The following is a 19750-nucleotide window of genomic DNA, read 5'->3' on the forward strand; positions in this document are numbered from 1 at the left end:
ATTCTTGAGGACTTTCACAGACTTTCTCTAAGAAAACAACCAGATTCACAAGTAATATATAAATATATTTATTATAGCATTATTTATAGTAACAAAACTGGAGCTAATCTGAATATTCCACTATAGAGGAATTATTAAACAAATAATACATACATATATTGGAGTAGGATATGAGTATTAAAATCATGTTTTATAGGATAGTAAATCAAATGAGGAAATGCTTCTAAAATATTCAGTGCACAAAGAATGTAAAGCCATAGTTGCTGGACTAATTTTATTTTTTGGAATTTTCAAATTACAATTATAATGGGGATGTGACTTTTATGGTGAGGAAAGAAACCACAATCTTTAATAATGAAAAAATAAAAACAGTAATCTCCTAATTTCCAAATACAATTACAATGAACATATTATACTGTTTTAGTGGGAAGAAAATAAAACATTCTTTTAAAATAGTAAATAAATAAGGCAGCAAAACAATTGTGAATTTCTTGAATTATGACAGCAGATATAAGTTCAGTTCATGTTTAGTTGTAGACCTATTCATGAAAATTAAAATTTGACTTATTTTTATTAGAATTATGACTGCGGGTATTCAACATTGTTTCCAAAGCATCTTCTAGTTTTTCAGCAAATATAAGGTGCTTCTAATAAGAAATGTGCTATATGCCATGTGTTGAAATGTGAATATGCTCACCACAGACCTGTGCTTTTCAACTTGTGGGTCTCCAGGGTTCCCAAGCCAGCTGCTTAGTCTTTTACTGATAAAAATGTGCTCATTTAATTATGAACCAATCAGCTTTCCATTGTATCAAATAAAAAACCTAGCTAGAAATATTGATATTTTATCATACTACTATCTTAATATGGCTTAAAAATATCTGGTTGGCTCTTCTCTTCCACAGATAATGAGCTGCAAATAAATGCTTCAGTTGTGAAATTCAAAGAAATATTGAGAGCATTCTGAGGTTTCTTAGTGCCTTAAAGATGTTTGTTTTTATAACAATCATGCCCCATAAATATACATTTAAGATATTAGTCAATAGTAAACTATTTTGAATAATTCCTTAAGGAAACATCAAGTTAATATCTATACACGGAAAATAAAAATCCTAGGTAGTTGAAATTACACTGAGTGATGTATGTAGTTAATTAAGGGTGATTTTAAGCCTTGAATTTTAAAAAGGTTTCATTGAGAGAATATCAAAAATGGTTGTGCTCTTCCTATTGAGCTACAGTATTATCTTAGTCACTTTCCTTGTTGCCAGAACAAAATACCTGACACCTGCAACTTCAACAAGGAGTTTATTCTAGCTTGTGTTTTCAGTCCATAGTTGGCTGGCTCCAAGGCAAAATGGCATGGTAGAGAGGCCTGCGGAGAAGAGGTACCCATGTCATCGTGGCCAGGAAGCAGAGGGAGAAGGGAGGAGTAGGGAGGGAAACAGGTCCTTCTAGGTCACACCCCCAGTGACCCGCCTCTGACCAGACCCACCCCCAAACAGCAAGTCAGCTGTAGCATCCCATAATTCAGTCACCTTCCAAAAGCCCCACCTCTGAGTACATGAGGCTCCTCGGTCACATTCTTGATCCAAACTGTAACAAGACTTTAGACAAGGAATGGCTGTGATGAGTCCATACCAAGTTTAGAATGCACCTTCTGCAAAGACCAAACAAAATTCTGGGTTTGGAAGGTGAGAGAGACTATCCTGAATGATGTCACCAGGAAAAGGATCGATAAAGACAAAGCTTAGCAGGTTTTACTGGACATTTCACATCAGCTTTTGTGGAAAAATGTGTGTTACTGCTTTTTTCATGATTAACAAAGGGAAACTTTTAACAGTGTAAAGGTTCTTTGGTTTGACAGTTACTCAACACAGATTAGCTGGTACATGTTCAGCCCCTCCTCTATCGGCCGCTTCCTTGCCTTTATGGGAAAGAAGGAGAGGGAGAGGGAGGGACAGAGAGAAGAAAAGAAAAAAGGAAGGAAGGAAAGAAGGGAGGGTGGGAGAGAAGGGGGAGAGGGGGGAGAGAAGAAAGAAAGAAAAAGAAAGAAAGAAAGAAAGAAAGAAAGAAAGAAAGAAAGAAAGAAAGAAAGAAAGAAAGAAAGAGAGAGAGAGAGAAAGAAAAGAAAGGAATTGTTCCTAGAGATGTATTAACAGTATAAGCCAAAGCAATTTATTCTCTCACTTTCTTACTTTCTTTATAACACCAATCACTAATTGAATCATTGGCCTAATTTCACACCTCCAATTCTTTTCTTCTTTTTAAATCTCTTCTAGTTGCATCATCTTGTTCTTAGAAATTTCAATTGCTCATGCTTATTTCATTGAAAAAATCACTAAGCCATAGGTTTCAACATGGTTCTGGAATACATTAAGCTCTCAGAAATGTCTGGATCACATGGAAACCTTTGCATGACCTAATGTGATGCGCACGCACACACACACCTTTCTAATTAACAGCTTTTGGAAATGAAGTACTGTGGAAGCAGAAAAGAGATTTCCCTGTTTTTAAGGATAATTAAGAATATACCAAGAGGCAGGCACTGGGCCAAGCATCCAGTTTTCATTATTCTGTTTAATTCTCACAAATCCCTGTGTTATGCCTACTCTTACTATCGCAGATGAGAAATTAGTCCAAGAAAGTTCTACTCTAGCCAAGGTCATGGAATCAGGGCCAAGGAAGGGATGCATCGTTTGAGTGCAGTTCTCCAAACCCCATGTTCAGAACTGCACTGCACTGCCAACCAAGGACATTGCTTCTTTGGGTGACAGCATTGTTAAGAAGGTAGAATGATTACTTGCCACTTGTGGGTATTCTTTCCATCTTTTTTTTTTTGTCCCTAAGTTGCTTAGGCTGGGTGGGCTCTAACTTGTGATTCTCCTGCCTCGGTCTGCCAGAGTGCTGAGGTTGCAGGCCTTTGTCACCAGGATGGCTTTTTTCATCATTTAACATGGATAATGCAGAGAAGCCACCAGATCCTATTAAAGAATAGAAATAATCTTAAGGTTGGTTTCCATTTCTTAGCCACGCTAACTCCTTCCTTGCCCAAGGAGAAGAACTCTGTGAAACCCACTTTTGGTGTGGCAATAAACAAGATGAGAACATTATGTTGCCCTTGGCATTTATTATTGATTTTTATGTAAGGTGAACTAAAATTTGTTAAATGCCAACTTCGTTTTTAAGAACAGCATGATATATGCTTAATCACTGAGATCACAAAATAACACATGATTGAATTTTAGGATAAATATGCAAAGAAAGAAAGGTTAGTAACTTGCTCCAGTTATGTAACTAGTACGTGACAGAATCAGAAACCATACCCAGTCCTTCATGTCTCCAAAGGGCTTGAGCTCTGTCTAACACACCAGTGACTTCTACCTGGAGTGTGTGTCAGAATGCTCGAGCACATGTGCAGAGTGCCCAAGCTTCACTTCAGCACAGTGGAGTGAGACTCTCCCACAACTGGCCAGGCATCCCTGCTAAATTCCTAAGTTTAATAACCATACTTCTTTACCACCCTGACTTACACTTTTATAGAAATGGTCTGCACTGATGCAAGAAAACTGGCAGGTTGGTTCATTACATCGCACAGGAATTACTAATAAACTAGCAAAATCCTAACATTCTGTGATTTTTTTGTGTGAAACTGTACATAAGGTGTGATGGGTTTTTTTCTGCTTTGACTTACAGCTACTTATTTGTTTTATGTTGTTCTCAGATTAGAGCTAACTTGCACAATCTTTTGATTTGCCTTTATTCATCATTCTAGAAATTCCCTAAGGCTACTGTCTACTTTTGGAGTGCCAGATATTCCACAGATTGTACTTTGGTATAAAAGACTTTACCCTTTTTTCACCAAATAAAAATACTGAGCAAGTTCTTGTGTGTTCTTGAGGTGGACCAATATGGTCATATTTCTTTTCTTTTTTTTTTTTTTTGGTACCAGGGATCGAACTCTGGTCCTTGCGCTTGTACAGCAGGCGGCGAAACCACTGAGCTAAATCCCTGGCCCCAATATGGTCATATTTCAAGAAATGGATCTGGCAATATGAAAGAAGATCAAAGATTCGCATGATAAAAAAAGACAGGATTAGCTTCAGCGACCTGCAAAAAGTAAAAACCAGCCTCTGGCGGATCCTCTCAAAGGGAGGTCATGTGGATAACCACTTTGTGATGGCCTAAAGATAACCACCAAGTGATAGGATTCCAAGTTCAGGGCCTCTCTGTTATTCCAAAAGCAGGCTCCACCCTTCACCCAGATTCTGCTCCTCTCTTGGAACCAGATCTCACAACAGACCAAAGTCAGAGTCCACAGAATCCTAAATAAATTTCTAGTAAATAATGTCTGTCATATAGACTCAAGAAGAGCCTTCTACACAATTATTAAATGGTAACTGCACAAATTTTTCATAAACCTACCAAAATACCAGCTGGGGATTTATCTCAGTGGTTCTGGTGCCTGCCTTGCAAGCACAAGGTCCCGAGTTCGATCGCTGGTACCAAAAAAAAAAACCTACCAAAATATCCAACATATGCTTGTTGTATAATTAACATTAGAAGAACCATTTCCAGAATGGTTCTAGAAGAGCCGGAAGGAACTCTGTTGAGAACCTGCCAAGGACACTTTGTCTACCTTATCAATTCCCCGTGTCAAACAAACACTCAGGATTGACCTAATTTCTAAGTCATTTTCAGAACTTCAGTAATACCCACAGAAAGGGCTGGCCTAATAGTGCAAAAAAACAGTAGTTCAGAGATATAAGTATGCTGGCTTACTCAATCCGCATGTGAATCTGCCTCCCTTCCCTGATCTTCCTCATTGGGTTCCCAGGACGGCCTCTGAACATGGTCTTGCCTGATTCAGATGCAACATGATTTCTTTGGTAACCTGATTTAATTTTGTATTATTCTCAAAACAAAACAAATCCTGGGAACAGCTCTCCAGTGGAGGGAAGAAGCCTGATCCTAAGAATCAAAAAAGAATTATGAAAGCTTAATTTGGAGTACAGGGGAGACAGACCTGTCCCTGTTACTACTATATTATGTTTGAAACCACAGACTAAATTTCCCTTCTCTTAACCTTTCTAACTGTAAATGTTTATATTCTTCAGCAAAATTTTCTCTTATCAAAATAGGCCAGAACCAAGACCATTTTTATTAAAACTGTGTTTTCTGAGACAATGGAAAAATACCAATTTAACCTAAGAATCTCTGCATGGAAGAAAAAGCAGAGAATGTATTTATTATCTTTTCATTTTATAAATAAATTAGAATATTAAAAAATCAGTTAAATCCTATAAAAAGCACATGAGCTTGTGTAATTCTCATAATAAACATAAACTACCATTTATTTTAGAATGAGATTACATCAAATTTTTGTTTCACCCATTACAAATTGGCTAGATTTCTTATTTTCTAGTTATGTTTGGACTGCTAAAGCATCTTGTTGATCTGAGTTAACCAAGTTGTTGGTAATACTGCTAGTGATTTGTAAAAGCTGGTAATTTTGCATTGAAAACAATAATTTACCAGCCCAAACTAGAAACTGTCTCCACCGTGAGTAAACATGAGTCTGAGAGTGAGGAAGAGACTGAAGGCAGGATATGGATGACTACCTATCACGCCTTTGCCCCTGGCTGGTTATTGGAGTGAACTATTGAAAATGTTTCTCAAGTTAAGAGAGGCAGGAGTTAGACTAACTTGCCTGAACCACATGGAGTAAAGGAGGTAGCTCTTGCATAGGTAGACACCTTCTGGGATAACATCAGCATCACAACTAAAGCCAGTTTCTAAGAAGTATAATAAACAAAGCAGTGCACCGGGAACCATGTGGTGGTGCTGACCTTTCCGTACCAACTTCTATTTACGTTTCAGCTGTTTGAGAAAGTCAAAGAAATATGTCCAAATGTGCATGAGAAAATCAGGCCGATTAGTGCAGATCTCAACCAGCATGACTTCAGCATCACCAAGGAAGACATGGAGGAACTTCTGTCCTCGACCAACATTATCTTCCACTGTGCGGCCACTGTACGATTTGATGACCATCTGAGGTACATTCCGGGGTTCTTCTCATGGCATGTGTGTACAAGTGTGAGATTCCTTTCCTTATGGTTTCTGTACACAAAACTATATCCACGTGTAACAACTCCAAGTATCACGTAACTTTGTAGCCATGGCCCATCCTCTTCTTGGTTCTTTAAGGCAGGCGCCCAAGTCCCAGTGGCTGGGGGTTCCTGGCATGGTCTCTCACTGTGTCTCCCTGTTTACTCTGCAGACACGCTGTGCAGCTCAACGTCACTGCCACCCAGCACCTCCTGTTGATGGCCAGCCAGATGTCCAAGCTCGAAGCCTTCATACACCTCTCCACAGCCTTTTCTAATTGCAACCTGAAGCACATAGATGAAGTGATCTATCCATGTTCTGTAGAGCCAAAGAAAATCATTGAATCCATGGAGTAAGTAGGGTCAGGGGTGGGCCAGCAGCTGTTCTCTTGGATTCTTTGACATAGTTTCTCACTTCTTGATGAACTTGACATTGTCCCTAGATAAAGGAAATATAGAGTATCAAGATTCAGGAGAAAAATGTTGGAACATAGGTTCACCCTGTGGCTCCACAACTTACTAGCTGTGTGAGTTGAAGTGAGTTCCTTGGCCTCTCTGAGCTCCCACTGCATCGTAGGTAAAATGGGCCCATTGTATAGTAGTGATGATAAATTAATGTTTATAAGCAGCTAAGCTAACCAAGTGGTTAGTAACAGAGAACTGTAAGGGATAATAATTCCTCCATGATCTGGCAGAAGGCAATGGTCCAAATATATACTCAGCTGAAATATATTCTCCCTACTGTCTGACGGTGAGGTCTCTTGCATTTCCTCTTCCTACCAACTAAAAGAAACCACTTTCTCCTTGGGACACAGCTTTGTCTCAAATATATTTCTGCTTTCTGCTGCTTTGTTCTTCTGCTCCATTTTACTAACTTTACCTTGTATTTTGTTTTTTAAAACTGCATGAAAATATTATAGCTGGGGAAAATGACTACTTCAGTGAGTTTATCCCCTTGTAAGTCATATAACACTGTGTTTATATTTAAAATATCTTCTTTACAAGGCTTTAGCTAAATGAAGACTTCATTGCCTTCAGGACAAACATTTTTATCTCCCCCAGCTCTGAGAATGGATATTTTTACCCGTCATTTAGAAACATCCAAGACAGAGGAGAATGAAAGTCATCTAAAGGATCTGGAGTGCCTTGGTGTTGCAAATAGCTGCGGTTTCAGAGCCTTAATTTGTCAAGAGAGAAGGCAGGAAGGCAGGGGTGCTGCCATGCCCGGAGTCTACGAAAATCCCAGAGCGTTTTCAGGACAGAATAGATCTGTCCGCTAGCCGTGCCTTACCTGTGCTGTCCCCTGTGAGTGTCGCCACCTTCTACATGTCGGAGAGACCCCAAGAGGAGAGCTTCTGACTGCAGACCTGGCCCTGAACGCCCACACCTGCTGCACTGTGGCCCTGTAGCGCCCAACAGGCCACAGTCTTTCACTCCTCTCCTCCCTCCCCAGCTGTGACCAGACACCAGCACCCTCGGTTTCACAGAATCAACTCACTTCCCAGGGGAGGGGGAGAGGACTTAGCTTCAGGTATTCAGCACTTCCTTTAGGCTTCAAGTACATGTGAAGGGGGAGGTACCCAAGTTAAGATCCACCATAACTTACATTTGTATTTCGGATTTTCCAGGTAAGGGTGCTCGACTATTACTAATTCATTTCTACCCAGACTTATTTGCTTTGCCTTAAGAAAATATTTTGTCCACCCAGGAGCGGTCCTGTACACCCATAATCCCCACACTCTGGGAGGCTGAGGCAGGAGGATCACAAGTTTGAGCCAACCCTGAGCAATTCAGCAACTGAGACCTGTCTCAACATTTTTAAAAAATGTATTTTTAGAGGGTTGAGGATGTAGCTCATTAGCTCAACGTGAAGACTCCCCGGTACCACCAAAAGAGAGGGACAGAGAGAGAGAGAGACAGAGAGAAAATAAAATGTTTTTTCTCTAATTTCTCTTCTAATTATTGATTTGTGTTTAAAATAAAAGCTATTTTCTGGGGCTTTTAGTTTTCTGTTCTTTGGAAGTGTTTATCAGGAGTAACAGAGGAGGGTTGGCACCTGTCATTGCTTTTCCTACTCCAGTGGCCTACTCTATTTTCAGGAAGAAGTCAGGAGTCAGCAACAAGATGGGTCTTGAATCTGTGCTCTGGGCTTTGTGCGCTCAAGAAAATCACCCAAGGAAATGTTAAATGGTCCTTTCTTTTTCCAGAAAATGAGTTGGACAGGACTCCAGTTCCAGGAAATAAAAGAGGACTTGCACTTTTTTCATCAGGAATTTTCCCAGTTGCTCAGGCCAGAGCAGCACAGCCCAGGGTTGCTAGGAAGGGAACAGCTTTGTGTGCCTGAGCCCCACCCTGCCACCCTGGCCCATCCCTCACAGTCCCAGATGTCTCTCTCAGCCCCTGTTCTGCTGTCCAGCAGCCTCCCACTCTTAGGCCTCTGCTCCCTGCCTTCAGCTCCGGTCTGGAAACTTCCAGAATTACTCTGGTCCGGAACAGTTCCAGAAGGATGAGGTTGGATTGTGTTAATACAAAAACCTGGGTACAGTGGTATAAACACACTTTCGTAACAGCCGAAACAGGAGTTAGGAATCCTTTTACCCAGCATGGTGCAAACGATGATTCCCATACAGAGCAGCTCCTGTTTCCAGCTCTGGTCCTCATGTCTCTGCCCTCCTCCCTGAAGACCTTCTGTACTCAGCCTGGGGTCGCCCTTCTTACTGTCTCCTCCTCTCTACGACTCCTCTCTATATGTTCAGTGCTATTTTCCTTTAGAAATTTCAGTATGTAAAGAGATCAGGGGTTGCCTGTGAGATCTCAGTTTTCCAGAATAACAGTTTAAGTAGAATATTTCTTTTTAAAAATGCATAGAACAGGCCAGGAAAGGTAGGGTTTTGTGCTTTCTGTATTTTTCAGGCCAAGGTAAGTCTTAGGGTAACTAGCTTAGAAGAAAAGGGCATTTGCACCTGTATAAAAACCTGTTGTCACTCAAGTTAGGACCTACATGACATTGTATCCAAGTATTTACTGCCTTAACATACTTAAATGAGTAGTTGACATGACTTGGGAAGAGAGGGAGGGAGATGATCCATAACTGAACAATTATGTGAACAAGAAACTCTCACAGACATTTCATTCCTTCATGTAATGCTGTCAGGTTGATGTTAGTATTGCTGCTATGCTAATAAAAGAGCAAGACACTCAGGTGGGCTAAGCTGCTTTTCAGAAGTCCCCTAGCTGGTTAAGTCACAGGCACAGTCTTTATCCATAGACACCGATTCTGAAGGCTGGGGTCTTTCCACTATGCCTACATTCCAGGCAGTCCCAGAGAATAAAAGGCACTTTCTTAAAATACAGACTTTCAAGGAGCTTGAAACCAACCCACAAGAGCAGGGTAGAATTACACACACTGCTGCGAGAGGGAAGGATGCAGCACATGAAGCCTGCAGGAGCAGGGCAGGAGGGGTGGCCACAGAATGTCTGAGCTGGGCCTGGAAGAGAGGCCAAGGTAGGCTAGCTGAGATGGGGCCTGTTCTAGGCAGAGCACCTGGAGCATGAAACCCGGGGCATGGCAGGGAAATAGCTGAAGTCCACTGTAGCAGCACATACTCAAGGTGGAGGAGGCAGATAGATCATGCAGGAAGGGAAGGTAGGCTGGGTCTACCCTGTGGGCATCTTGAGGCCTGGTGTTCAATCCTGCAGGCAGTGGATGCATTGAAGGAGGGCCATATGTGCGTGTGGGCGTGCCTGTGTGAGTTTTGTTGGTTGTTTCCTGTTTGTTTTCATCAAGAAGAGTGGGCTTTGGGAATTGTAACACAGTTAGTGATAATACTAATGTGGGAGAGGAGTAGGGCCCCCAGTTAGAGTCATCAGTACTGGTAGCCAGCAGCCATCACTCAAGATACAGTGGCATGACAACTAGAACAGGGGTGCAGCAGCAGATGCAAAAGAACAAAAAGCACTTCTTTGTTATTGTGGGGGAGACCCAGAATGACACAGCTACTGCTCTCTATACGTGGTCACACTATAGTTAGTCAGATAACAGGTTAGAGTAGGCATAGGCATCATGTCTTGCATTTCTGCGTTTCTAGTAGCAGGGATTTCATTTTTTTCATTCAATTCTATTGAATGTGGAAGCTATGTGTGATTACCTGTGTCTCACGTTTTCTCTGTGCTCTGTTATGTAGCACATGTTGCTGGAACACGTTTTCTCTGTCTTCAGGTGGTTGGACGATGCAATCATTGATGAGATCACTCCCAAGCTGATCAGGGACTGGCCCAACACCTACACCTATACCAAGGCCCTGGGCGAGACTGTGGTGCAGCAGGAAGGCGCGAACGTGAACATCGCCATCATCAGGCCCTCCATCGTGGGGGCCACCTGGCGGGAGCCCTTCCCAGTAAGCAGGCTCTCCCGTGTGCCTGCTTTGCTTCTGAGCCAGGCCTTTCTGGCTCCATTTCTTTGTGAGCCTCCCAGCCCCTATCCACTTCTTCTCGTCCTTGGGCTTTATTTCTGAATGTAGCAAATCAAATGAGAATCCATTATATGATGGCAAAATTCAGTGTTTGTTTCAGGCTCTTCATCTTCTCTCTCTTCTCTTCGCTCCCATTACACGCACGAGTTTTGACTTTTATAGATAAAATAACAGACTAAGCTTAAGGCTTAGGAAACAAACCCAAAAAGACATTTCCCCCAACTATGCCTAAATATTATCTTTCCTCTGATATCTCCAAGCAAACTGACACCGCCCCCACCAAAAATACATTATATGGACTCTGTTCATGTTAAAGTTTTCAAGAAATAAGTAATTCCTATAAATCATTTCTGAAATGTTTTGAGTTTAAAATAAGAGCTCAGATGAAGAAAAAACAATATTTGATCAATTGATAAGCAAAACATAATATTAAGGCAAATTCTAATTTAGCCCATAACATGATATAAAACAACAGGAGACTGGTATGAAAATCACTCCCAACAAAGTTTATATTTTGCACAGCCAGGTGAAGTACATAGAATAACAAGTACTTTGCCACTGATCTTTGTTTGGCATCTTAGAAATACTGCATTAGTACTGTGTTCTGTTAGCTGGGGTCTCTGTGTTCTGGTTTGCAATTTATGAAGATTAAGTTGCAGATATTCCAAAGACAATGATTCTCTGAAACACATAACCAACAGAGATCTTCTTTTGTTCAGGGTTGGGTTGATAACTTGAATGGACCCAGTGGACTCATTATTGCGGTATGTATAACAATGGGCAAGTAACCCCTTGAAATGTCATGGAAGAATAGTAACATAATTCTTAATGTGAACTTAGCACACACATATTACTGTTCTAACAACAATTGAAGTTGCTTATCTCAACTTTACTGATTGAAAAAACACATGGGATGAAATTACCTTTATTCTGTGAGGCTTTATCAGGAAAACGGAGGTAATGTGTTATCAATTACTGTTCAGGAATTTTGTCTTGGAAAATGAACATCAAGCATTTTCCTCTAGTTACCACAAGATGGAGGTATTTTCTCTTTTCCACTTTTATTAATAGCTTCGATTAGTGAACCAAAGTGGGGAGACAGTAAAAAATCTTATCCTCAAAGATGATCAAATTCCTGATTTAACCATATGTAAGTGTTTGAGGGTGTGTGTAGATAAGGCAGACATGTAGCATTACCAGTTCTTGACAGATCCAGGACAGAGCATAGTGAGTCACAGAACACCTTTCAGAGGTGGAATTTGGTATCTACAGGAAGCAGTTTCCAGCCCTTCCTCTGGACCTGGAGAGACCACCCTGCTCTTGACGTGCATTTGCCTGCGGCCAGATGACCCATGTCAGCCTACAGTGAGGTAGCTGAGGACCAGAACTATGACTTTGCTTTTTGGACACTAAATAGAAATTGAGTTCTCTAAATAAGTTTAAAGTGAACATGCTCTTTGTTCCTCCCAAACTATGTTCAACATGAATTAAGATGCAAACATAAAATAGTCAATTGTGGCTTACCAAAGGCAGTGACTGAGCTTCCTTCTGCCCCTGATTCTTCTGGGCTTCTCTTTCTGTTCCCTACCTGCATTCAACCCCCTCCTTACCACGTGGGTGGCTGGCAAGAAACGTTTGATGACTTAGAACATCATTATTTTAACATGGGCCCAGAATGGATTTTCCTATATTGCAAAGCTGCACATTTACTCAAATTTTCTAAAATTTTCCAAAAACTGGCTTCTTATGTTCAAGAAAAGGGAAATCCATTACAAGGAAAATAAATTAGAAACATAAGAAAGTGCTAATAATTTCAAATGAATGGTGGAAAAATGCAAAGCATAAAGAATCAGCATACTTCATAAAGTCTATAAATTATTAATATGAATAATTCCCAATTCTTGCATCTTATATTCTTGCATCAGTGATCTTGAAGTGAACTAAGATACTGAATAAAAAGAAAAAAGTAAATAATTGTGTTTTTCTGAAAACAGATTTTGTTCTATTAAATGATAGAATTGTATTAATTATCTTTTTTCCAGATAAGTGTTTCTTAACCTTTTAGTGCTTGTAAGTTAATAAAAGCACTAGGAGAAAACAGTCACTTATGAAGTGGTTAAAAAAAAAAGCATCATGATAATTTTAGGAAACCTGAATTCTTAAAATATGCTATGAATTAACTTTTAAGATGTGACAATCTATTCATGGTGCTTCTTTATTTTCTTGGCTCAGATTGCAGGGCATAATGTCTACATTCCTTGTGTGGAATTGGTGCATGTACATAACACATCTTCATTCCTTTTTGCATCCCCTCTCCTCCTGTCTTTCCCTTCCTTCCTTCTCTTGATCCCCTTCCCATTTCAGAGAGATCTATCTCCCTAATTACTATTATTTACCTTTTATGTTGCTCTTTCTTGTATAATTAGGGTTTCTCATATAAGAGAAACATACAGTACTTAAGTCTGTGTGTCTGGTTTATTTCATTTAACATTATGGTCTCAAAGCATATCAATTTTCCTACAAATGATTCGTTTTTTTTTATGGCAGAATAGTATTCTATTATGTGTAAATACCACATTTCCTTTATCCATTCATCCATAAATGTGTATATGGACTGCTTCACAAATTTAGCATTATGAATTGTGCTGTATAAATATGAATATGCATGTATCCTGTAATACAGTGTCTTCAGCTCTTTTGGAAAGATGCCTAGAAAGGGACTAGCTGGGTTGAATGGAAATTCTAGTTTTAGTTTTTTGAGGAATCGCCACACTGACTTCCATAGTGGTTATACCAGTTTACATTCCCACCAGCAGAATAGAAGGGTTCATTTTCCCCTCATATCCTTGCCAGGATTTGTTACTATTTGGTTTCTCAATTTTAGCCATTCTTTCTGGGTACAATGACATCTCAGGGTTGTTTTGATTTGCACTTTCTAATGGCCAGCAAGGTTGAGCATTTCTTTATGTATTTATTGGCCATTTGTACTTCTTCTGAGAAATATCTGTTCATTTCACATACTCATTTTTTGATTGAGTCTTTTATTTTGGGAAGGTCTAATATTTTTTAGTTACTTATATATCCTAGATATTAATCCTCTGAGGAGTAGCTGGCAAAAATATTTTCCCATTCTATGAGTTTTCTTTGCACTTGCTTGTTTCTTTTGCTGTGCAGAAGTTTTTTAATTATGTATATTAACTCTTTCAAATTTGACAATTTTATTCCATAAAAGAACCCAATGACCACTAGTGGTTCCCAGAAAAGGTGGGACTTTAGATTAACTTGGCTGGGAAAGTTGAATAGGCTGGCAGGTCAAACATAACATAATAACCTAGCAAGCAGCACCAAATCAATGTTGGCTGTTTTTGCTAACAGCTCTTCTTTTTCCTGTGCAGGCTGGGAAAGGGTTTCTTCGGGCCATAAGAGCTACTCCAATGGCTGTTGCAGATTTGATACCAGCTGATACAGTTGTCAATCTCACTTTAGCAGCAGGGTGGTATACTGCAGTACACAGGTATGGAGAGTGGTCTTCCAAAGACGTGATGAAGAAAGGGGCAAATATGTTAGGCTCCTTTTCAAAATACAGACACTCCATCGTAGAAGACCCCTAGTATGATGAAATGTCTCTTTCCATGTTTATACAGTCCCCAGTATACCACCACATATGCCTTAAGCTGTTGTATAAATACTGCTTAGTATTTGGTTAATCATGAAACAGTGTATTCTGAAAATCATGTAACCATGAAATTCTTGATGCCCAAAATACTTTTATTTCTATTCAGTAATCTGTGCAACAGCTTCATTTTTTTAAGGCAAGGAGATGATAAAAGTTGATGAAATGTTGGCATATTTTATATTTCCTTGAACGACTCAGTTCCTGGTAAATGCCAAAAGCTTGGGTTACTGTGTGGGAGGAAGTTTCCTAATAGGAAGCAAAAAGTAGGTTGCTTATTTATTTGGCTCTATTAGTAAGTGATAAACAGAATTAAATTTTTCTTACACTAGCTCAGACATATATCCTCTCCAGGCTCTCATACTTATTTGATGTCTTTTACACATACACAGTTTTCCTAATCTTTCATATTGCATATTGACCCAAAGAAGGAATAAAAGACAGGACTTTTTAACAGACTGCTTTAGTCATGGGAGTTTTTGAAACTACTCTGTCTTGTTATCTCCCCTTATTTCTCTTTCATTACTTTTCCATTTTGTTGTATTTTTCTAATTTTTATTTCATCTTACAGACCTAAATCAACATTAATCTACCACTGCACATCTGGTAACCTCAATCCCTGTAATTGGCTCAAAATGGGTAAGTGTCTCTGGTAATGCACCTGCAAAGCTGCCAGTGTTTGTCACAGGGATACACACAGACAGCATGGGTCGTGGAGCTGAGACCCCAGTCAGGAAGAGAGTTGAAAACAGTAAGTAAAGAAACAAAGTGCCTGCAAATGATAAATGTGTCAAAATTAATGACAATGTATTATGGAGTGCCAAAGAGAGCAGACGGTGGGAACATATGTATGATTCTAAGGAGTAAGGAGTCTATTGGCTACAAACATTGAAAACCAATAATAAAATCAAGCGAAAGTAAACAGTGTCAGTGAATCAATAGTCCTCCCTGCTGGGGAACTGATTTTGCACAAGTTGCTTTCAGTCTCTTGGTGTACCACTGAGAATGTGAATAATCAAGGGTTAGAAGAGCTTGCCCCTCTGATGATGTGCTGCATTCTATTTGCCAATATCTTGTTGAAGATTTTTGCATCTATGTTCATTAAGCAGATGGGCCTGTAGTTTTCTTTTTCAGTTATGTCGCTGTCTGGATTTGGGCTCAGAGTGATACTGACTTCCAGAAATGAGTTTAGAAGCACTGATTCTCTTCAATTGCACTGAAGAGTTTCAGGAATATTGGTGATATAATGTCCTTAAAGATTTAGGAGAATTGAGCAGGTCCTGGACTCTAAGTTGGTAGGTTTTTCCTTACTGCATCAGTTTCATTGCTTGTTATTGGACTGTTCAAAATTTTTATACCTTTTTGGTTTAGTTTTTAAAAATAATATGAGTCGAAGAATTTGTCCATTTCTTCAAGATTTTCTAATTTTTTGGAATGCAAGTTTTCATAGTCTCTACTATCTTCTGGAGTTTGATAATGTCCATTGTGATTTTGCCTTTTTCATTTCTAATAGCATTGATGTGAGTCTTTTCTCTCTTGGAAATTTTGACTAGGGGTTTATCTATTTTGTTTATTCTTTCAAAGAACCAGCTCTTCGAATTGTTGAATCTTTATATTGTTTTGTTAAGTCTCAGTTTCACTAATTTCTGCTCTGCTATTTATAATTTTCCTCTTTAATTTTGGTTTGGGCTTGGATTGTTGTTGTTTCCAAGCATTTCAGGGTTCTTCATTAGGTTATTTATTTGAGTTAACTTTGTTTTTCTAATGTAATCATCGATTGCAATAAGCTTCCCTCTTAGGACTGCTTTCATTGTGTCCCATAGGTTCTGGTGTGTTATACTGGCATTGTCTTTTGCTTCTAGAAGCTGTTTAATTGCTTCATTGATTTCTTCTGTGACTCATTGTATGTTCAGGGGTGTGGTATGAAATTTCCAGGTGTTTCCAAATTTTCCATGGTTTCTTCTGTGAGTGATTTCTAGCTTCATTGCACAGTGGCCTGATAGTAAATATGGGATGATTTCAATTCTTTTATATTTATTTGAGTGGGCTTTAAAGCCCATGTGCTACAGAGAAGAATTTGTACTCTGTTGTATTAGGGTAGAACACTCTGTAGATATTAAATCCATATGTTTAAAGGTGTGGTTCAGCTCTGATAGTTCTGTATTGATTTTTTTGTTTAGTTGATCTATCTCTTTGCAAAAGTGGGATATTGAGGTCACTATGATTATGTTAGTGTTTATTTGATCTTTTATGTCCATCAGCATTTGTTTTATGAAGATAGGTGCTCAAGTATTCAATGCATATATATTTACAAATGTTATCTCTTTTCATTGAATTATTCTCTCAACTAGTATGTAGTGACATTCTTTGTCTCTTCTGACCAATTTTAGGTTGAGGTTTATTTTGAGAGTAAAATTGCTACTCCTGCTTGTTTTAGAGGTTCTGATACATGAAATAACTGTGTTCCACCCTGTGATTTTTAGCCTATAGATATTTTTGCATTAGGTGAGTTTCCTGAATGCAACAGTTCTGGTTTTTGATACAGTCTTCCTATCTGTGTCTTTTAATTGGAGAATTGAGGCTTTGAGAAATATTACTGAGAAGTATAGATTGGTTCCCGCCATTGCATTCTTCCTCTGTTGATGACTCCTTTTTCTTTCCTTTTCTTTTTTTTTTTTTAATCTATTCACCTTGTTTGATGTATTCATTCCATCTGGATTTTCAGCTTTGCTGGCTTTGTTACATCGGTCTAGGATAGTCTTCAGTATTTTCTGGAGTGCTGGTTTGGAATTCATACATTTCTTGAGTTGTTCTTTTTCATGGAATGTCCTTTTATCTATTTTGAAGGAAAGTTTTTCTGGATATGTTAATCTGGGAGGAAAGTTGTTTGTTTTTTTTCTTTCTTTCTTTTATTGGTACATTTTAGGTATACAATCCGTTTACATTTATCATTGGGTGCTTGTACCTGTACATGATGTATCTTGGTTCTTATTTTTTCCCCATTACCTGTGCACCCTTCACCCCCTCCGCCCTTCCCTATTTACATAGACATCATTTCCATTTTTTTTTCTTTTCTCATAGTCTTTCCTTTCCCTCTTTTCCTTTCCCCTTTCCCTCCCTTCACCCCTTCATCTTTGGATCTTTTTTCCTATTTCAATTATCAATTATTCATTTTAATCATTTTAACCCTTGTATACACTATCAGTTTCTCACACTAGAGAAATTATTCAGTATTTACACATGTGTGTCCTATTTATTTCGCTTAAGAGTATGGCCTCAATATGCATCCATTTAGCTATAAATGACTCTAGTTTTTTGTTCTTTATGGCTGAGTAGTACTCCATTTTATATAAAACCACATTTTCTTTATCCAGTTTCCAGTTGATGGGCACTTGGGCTACTTTCAAGCTTTAGCTATTACAAACTGCGCTGCTATGAACATGGGTGCACATGTATTGCTGTGGTATGATTCTTTTAATTCTTTTGGGAAGATACCCAGCAGGGGAATAGCTGGATCAAATGGGACCTCTAGTCCTAGTTCTTTGAGGTATCTCCATACTGATTTCCACAGTGGTTGCACCAGTCTGTACTCCCACCAGCAATGGAGAAGGGTTCCTTTCTCCCCACAGCCCTGCCAGCATTTGTTATTGGTTGATTTCTTGATCGCAGCCATTCTTTCTGGGGTGAGGTGGAATCTCAGTGTTGTTTTCATCTGCATCTCTCAAGTGACCAGTGATGTTGAACATTTTTTCATATATTTGCTTGCTGCTTTTACTTCTTTGTCTGAGAAATGTCTGTTTGTTTCAGATGCCCATTTTTGAATTGGGGAAAGTTGTTTGCTTTTAGGGCTTTGAATACTTCACTACAAGCTCTTCTGATCTTTAAAGTTTGTTGAGAAGTCTGCTGTAATTCTAATGAGTTAACTATGTGATTTTTTGCTTTTCTCTCATAGCTTTTAAGATTCTTTTTGTTGGACATCTGACACTGTAATTATAATGTGTCATGGGGAGCTTCATTTTACATTGGAGTTGTTTGGTGTTCTATAAGTCTCACTTCCTTGAATGTTGAATTCTTTCTTCATACTTGGGGAAATTTTCTACTATGATTTCTGTAAACAAATTATTATTCTGTGTGTGCTGTCTTCTAGTTTCTCTCTAACTCCAATTAGCCTTAGGTTGGTCTTTTTAGTGTCGTCTAGTAGCTATTGATGAATTTTTTCTTGTTCACTTATTTTTTTGAGGTTTCAGTAATTTGTCATAATTTGCCATTTTGTCCTTGATTTCAGAAACCATCTTCCCTTTGGTCATTTCTGCAATTTATGAGTTCCATATAATTTTTTATATCTAATATTTATGTCTGAAATTTTTTTTCTTGGACTCTATATCTTTGATAAATTTGTCATTCATGTTTTGAACCATTTTGGTCAGCTTTTCCAGTGTTTCATCTGCTTCCCCCAAATTCCCATTGATCATTTTGTATGATAATTCCATAAACTTTTGGGTCATACCCTCTTTGAACTCACCAAGTTTCTTAACTCTTCTTTAATCAGTTTGTAAAGCTCTGCTTTCCTTTCCATGGGTAGCCCCTGGATATGCCTTGGGGGAATTGAGAAACCTTGGGGGTGTTTTTTGCCTTGTTTTCCCATATTCCTATGTATATGGTTTTCTTTCCCCTTCCCCCTTTTTTCCTTTTTTTTTTTTTTTTTTTTTTTCGGTGCTGAGAATTGAGGTAAAGTAGGGTAAGGAGAGCTTGTAATTGATATGATCTTTTTAGTAAAATACTGCCTTCCTGCGATGTGTTTTCAGTTTTATTTTCCCAAAGATATTATATACTCCTTCAGCTACTTAATTTAAGTGATTTAGACTCTGTCCCTGTGCTTTGAGGAAACAATTACTTGTGGTTATACGAGCATCAACAGATGCGATTGTCCTTTGCTTCTGTGTGGTAGACTTTGCATTTATACTTTCACCCTTGTCAGTGCTCTTTGGAGCCTGCATTCAGTGTGGAAGGAGAACTGGAGAGGAGAGATGGAGGAATGGGTAAAAAAGGAGTTCAAGTCAGTAGAGGGAGAGGGAGACAGGAGAAATAGTACTAGGAAACAGAAAACAACTGAAAAAATTAGATAAGAGCTCGAATTCTGTTAAAGTTCATTTAGTTGGGTTGAAGGGTTGATGTTGAAGGTTTTTAAAAGATATTTGCAGGGGCAAGGATGGGATGTAGCAGGAGGGAGGTGTACCTTGGGATTGAGGAAAGCTTTGAGGTTGTCACAATCTGTTGATATATTTGTGCATCTATAAAGTGGAAAAGAGGCAAAGAATGACATGGGACTAGGAAAGATAAGGAACAGTGAAAGAAATAGAATAGAGAAACAGACTGCTAATGCAAGAGGAGATAGTAGTGGCTGGTGGCAGAATATGACAAACTAAGGACTTGAGAGGAAGAATTTAAAAATTGGGAGAGACAAGTAAAAAATAAGAAAATAGTATTGCTATGGAAACTTG

General features: G+C 38.8%; 1 protein-coding gene across 9 annotated transcripts in view; it reads left to right on the forward strand.

Moving 5' to 3' along the window:
- Window positions 1-19750, forward strand: part of Far2 (fatty acyl-CoA reductase 2) — a 174004-nt gene that overhangs the window by 142239 nt on the left and 12015 nt on the right. For all 9 annotated transcript variants that reach the window (XM_004855069.3, XM_087200053.1, XM_087200055.1 and 6 more), the window contains 6 exons: window positions 5878-6053; window positions 6278-6457; window positions 10324-10501; window positions 11296-11340; window positions 13972-14090; window positions 14821-14888. In XM_004855069.3, the coding sequence (XP_004855126.1) occupies window positions 5878-6053; window positions 6278-6457; window positions 10324-10501; window positions 11296-11340; window positions 13972-14090; window positions 14821-14888 (766 nt within the window). The remainder of the gene's footprint in view (window positions 1-5877; window positions 6054-6277; window positions 6458-10323; window positions 10502-11295; window positions 11341-13971; window positions 14091-14820; window positions 14889-19750) is intronic.

The sequence above is a fragment of the Heterocephalus glaber genome, unplaced genomic scaffold (genome assembly GCF_053883595.1).
Source record: "Heterocephalus glaber isolate CG9 unplaced genomic scaffold, H.glaber_assembly_v1.0 deba00001733, whole genome shotgun sequence".
NCBI classification, from domain to species: domain Eukaryota; kingdom Metazoa; phylum Chordata; class Mammalia; order Rodentia; family Bathyergidae; genus Heterocephalus; species Heterocephalus glaber.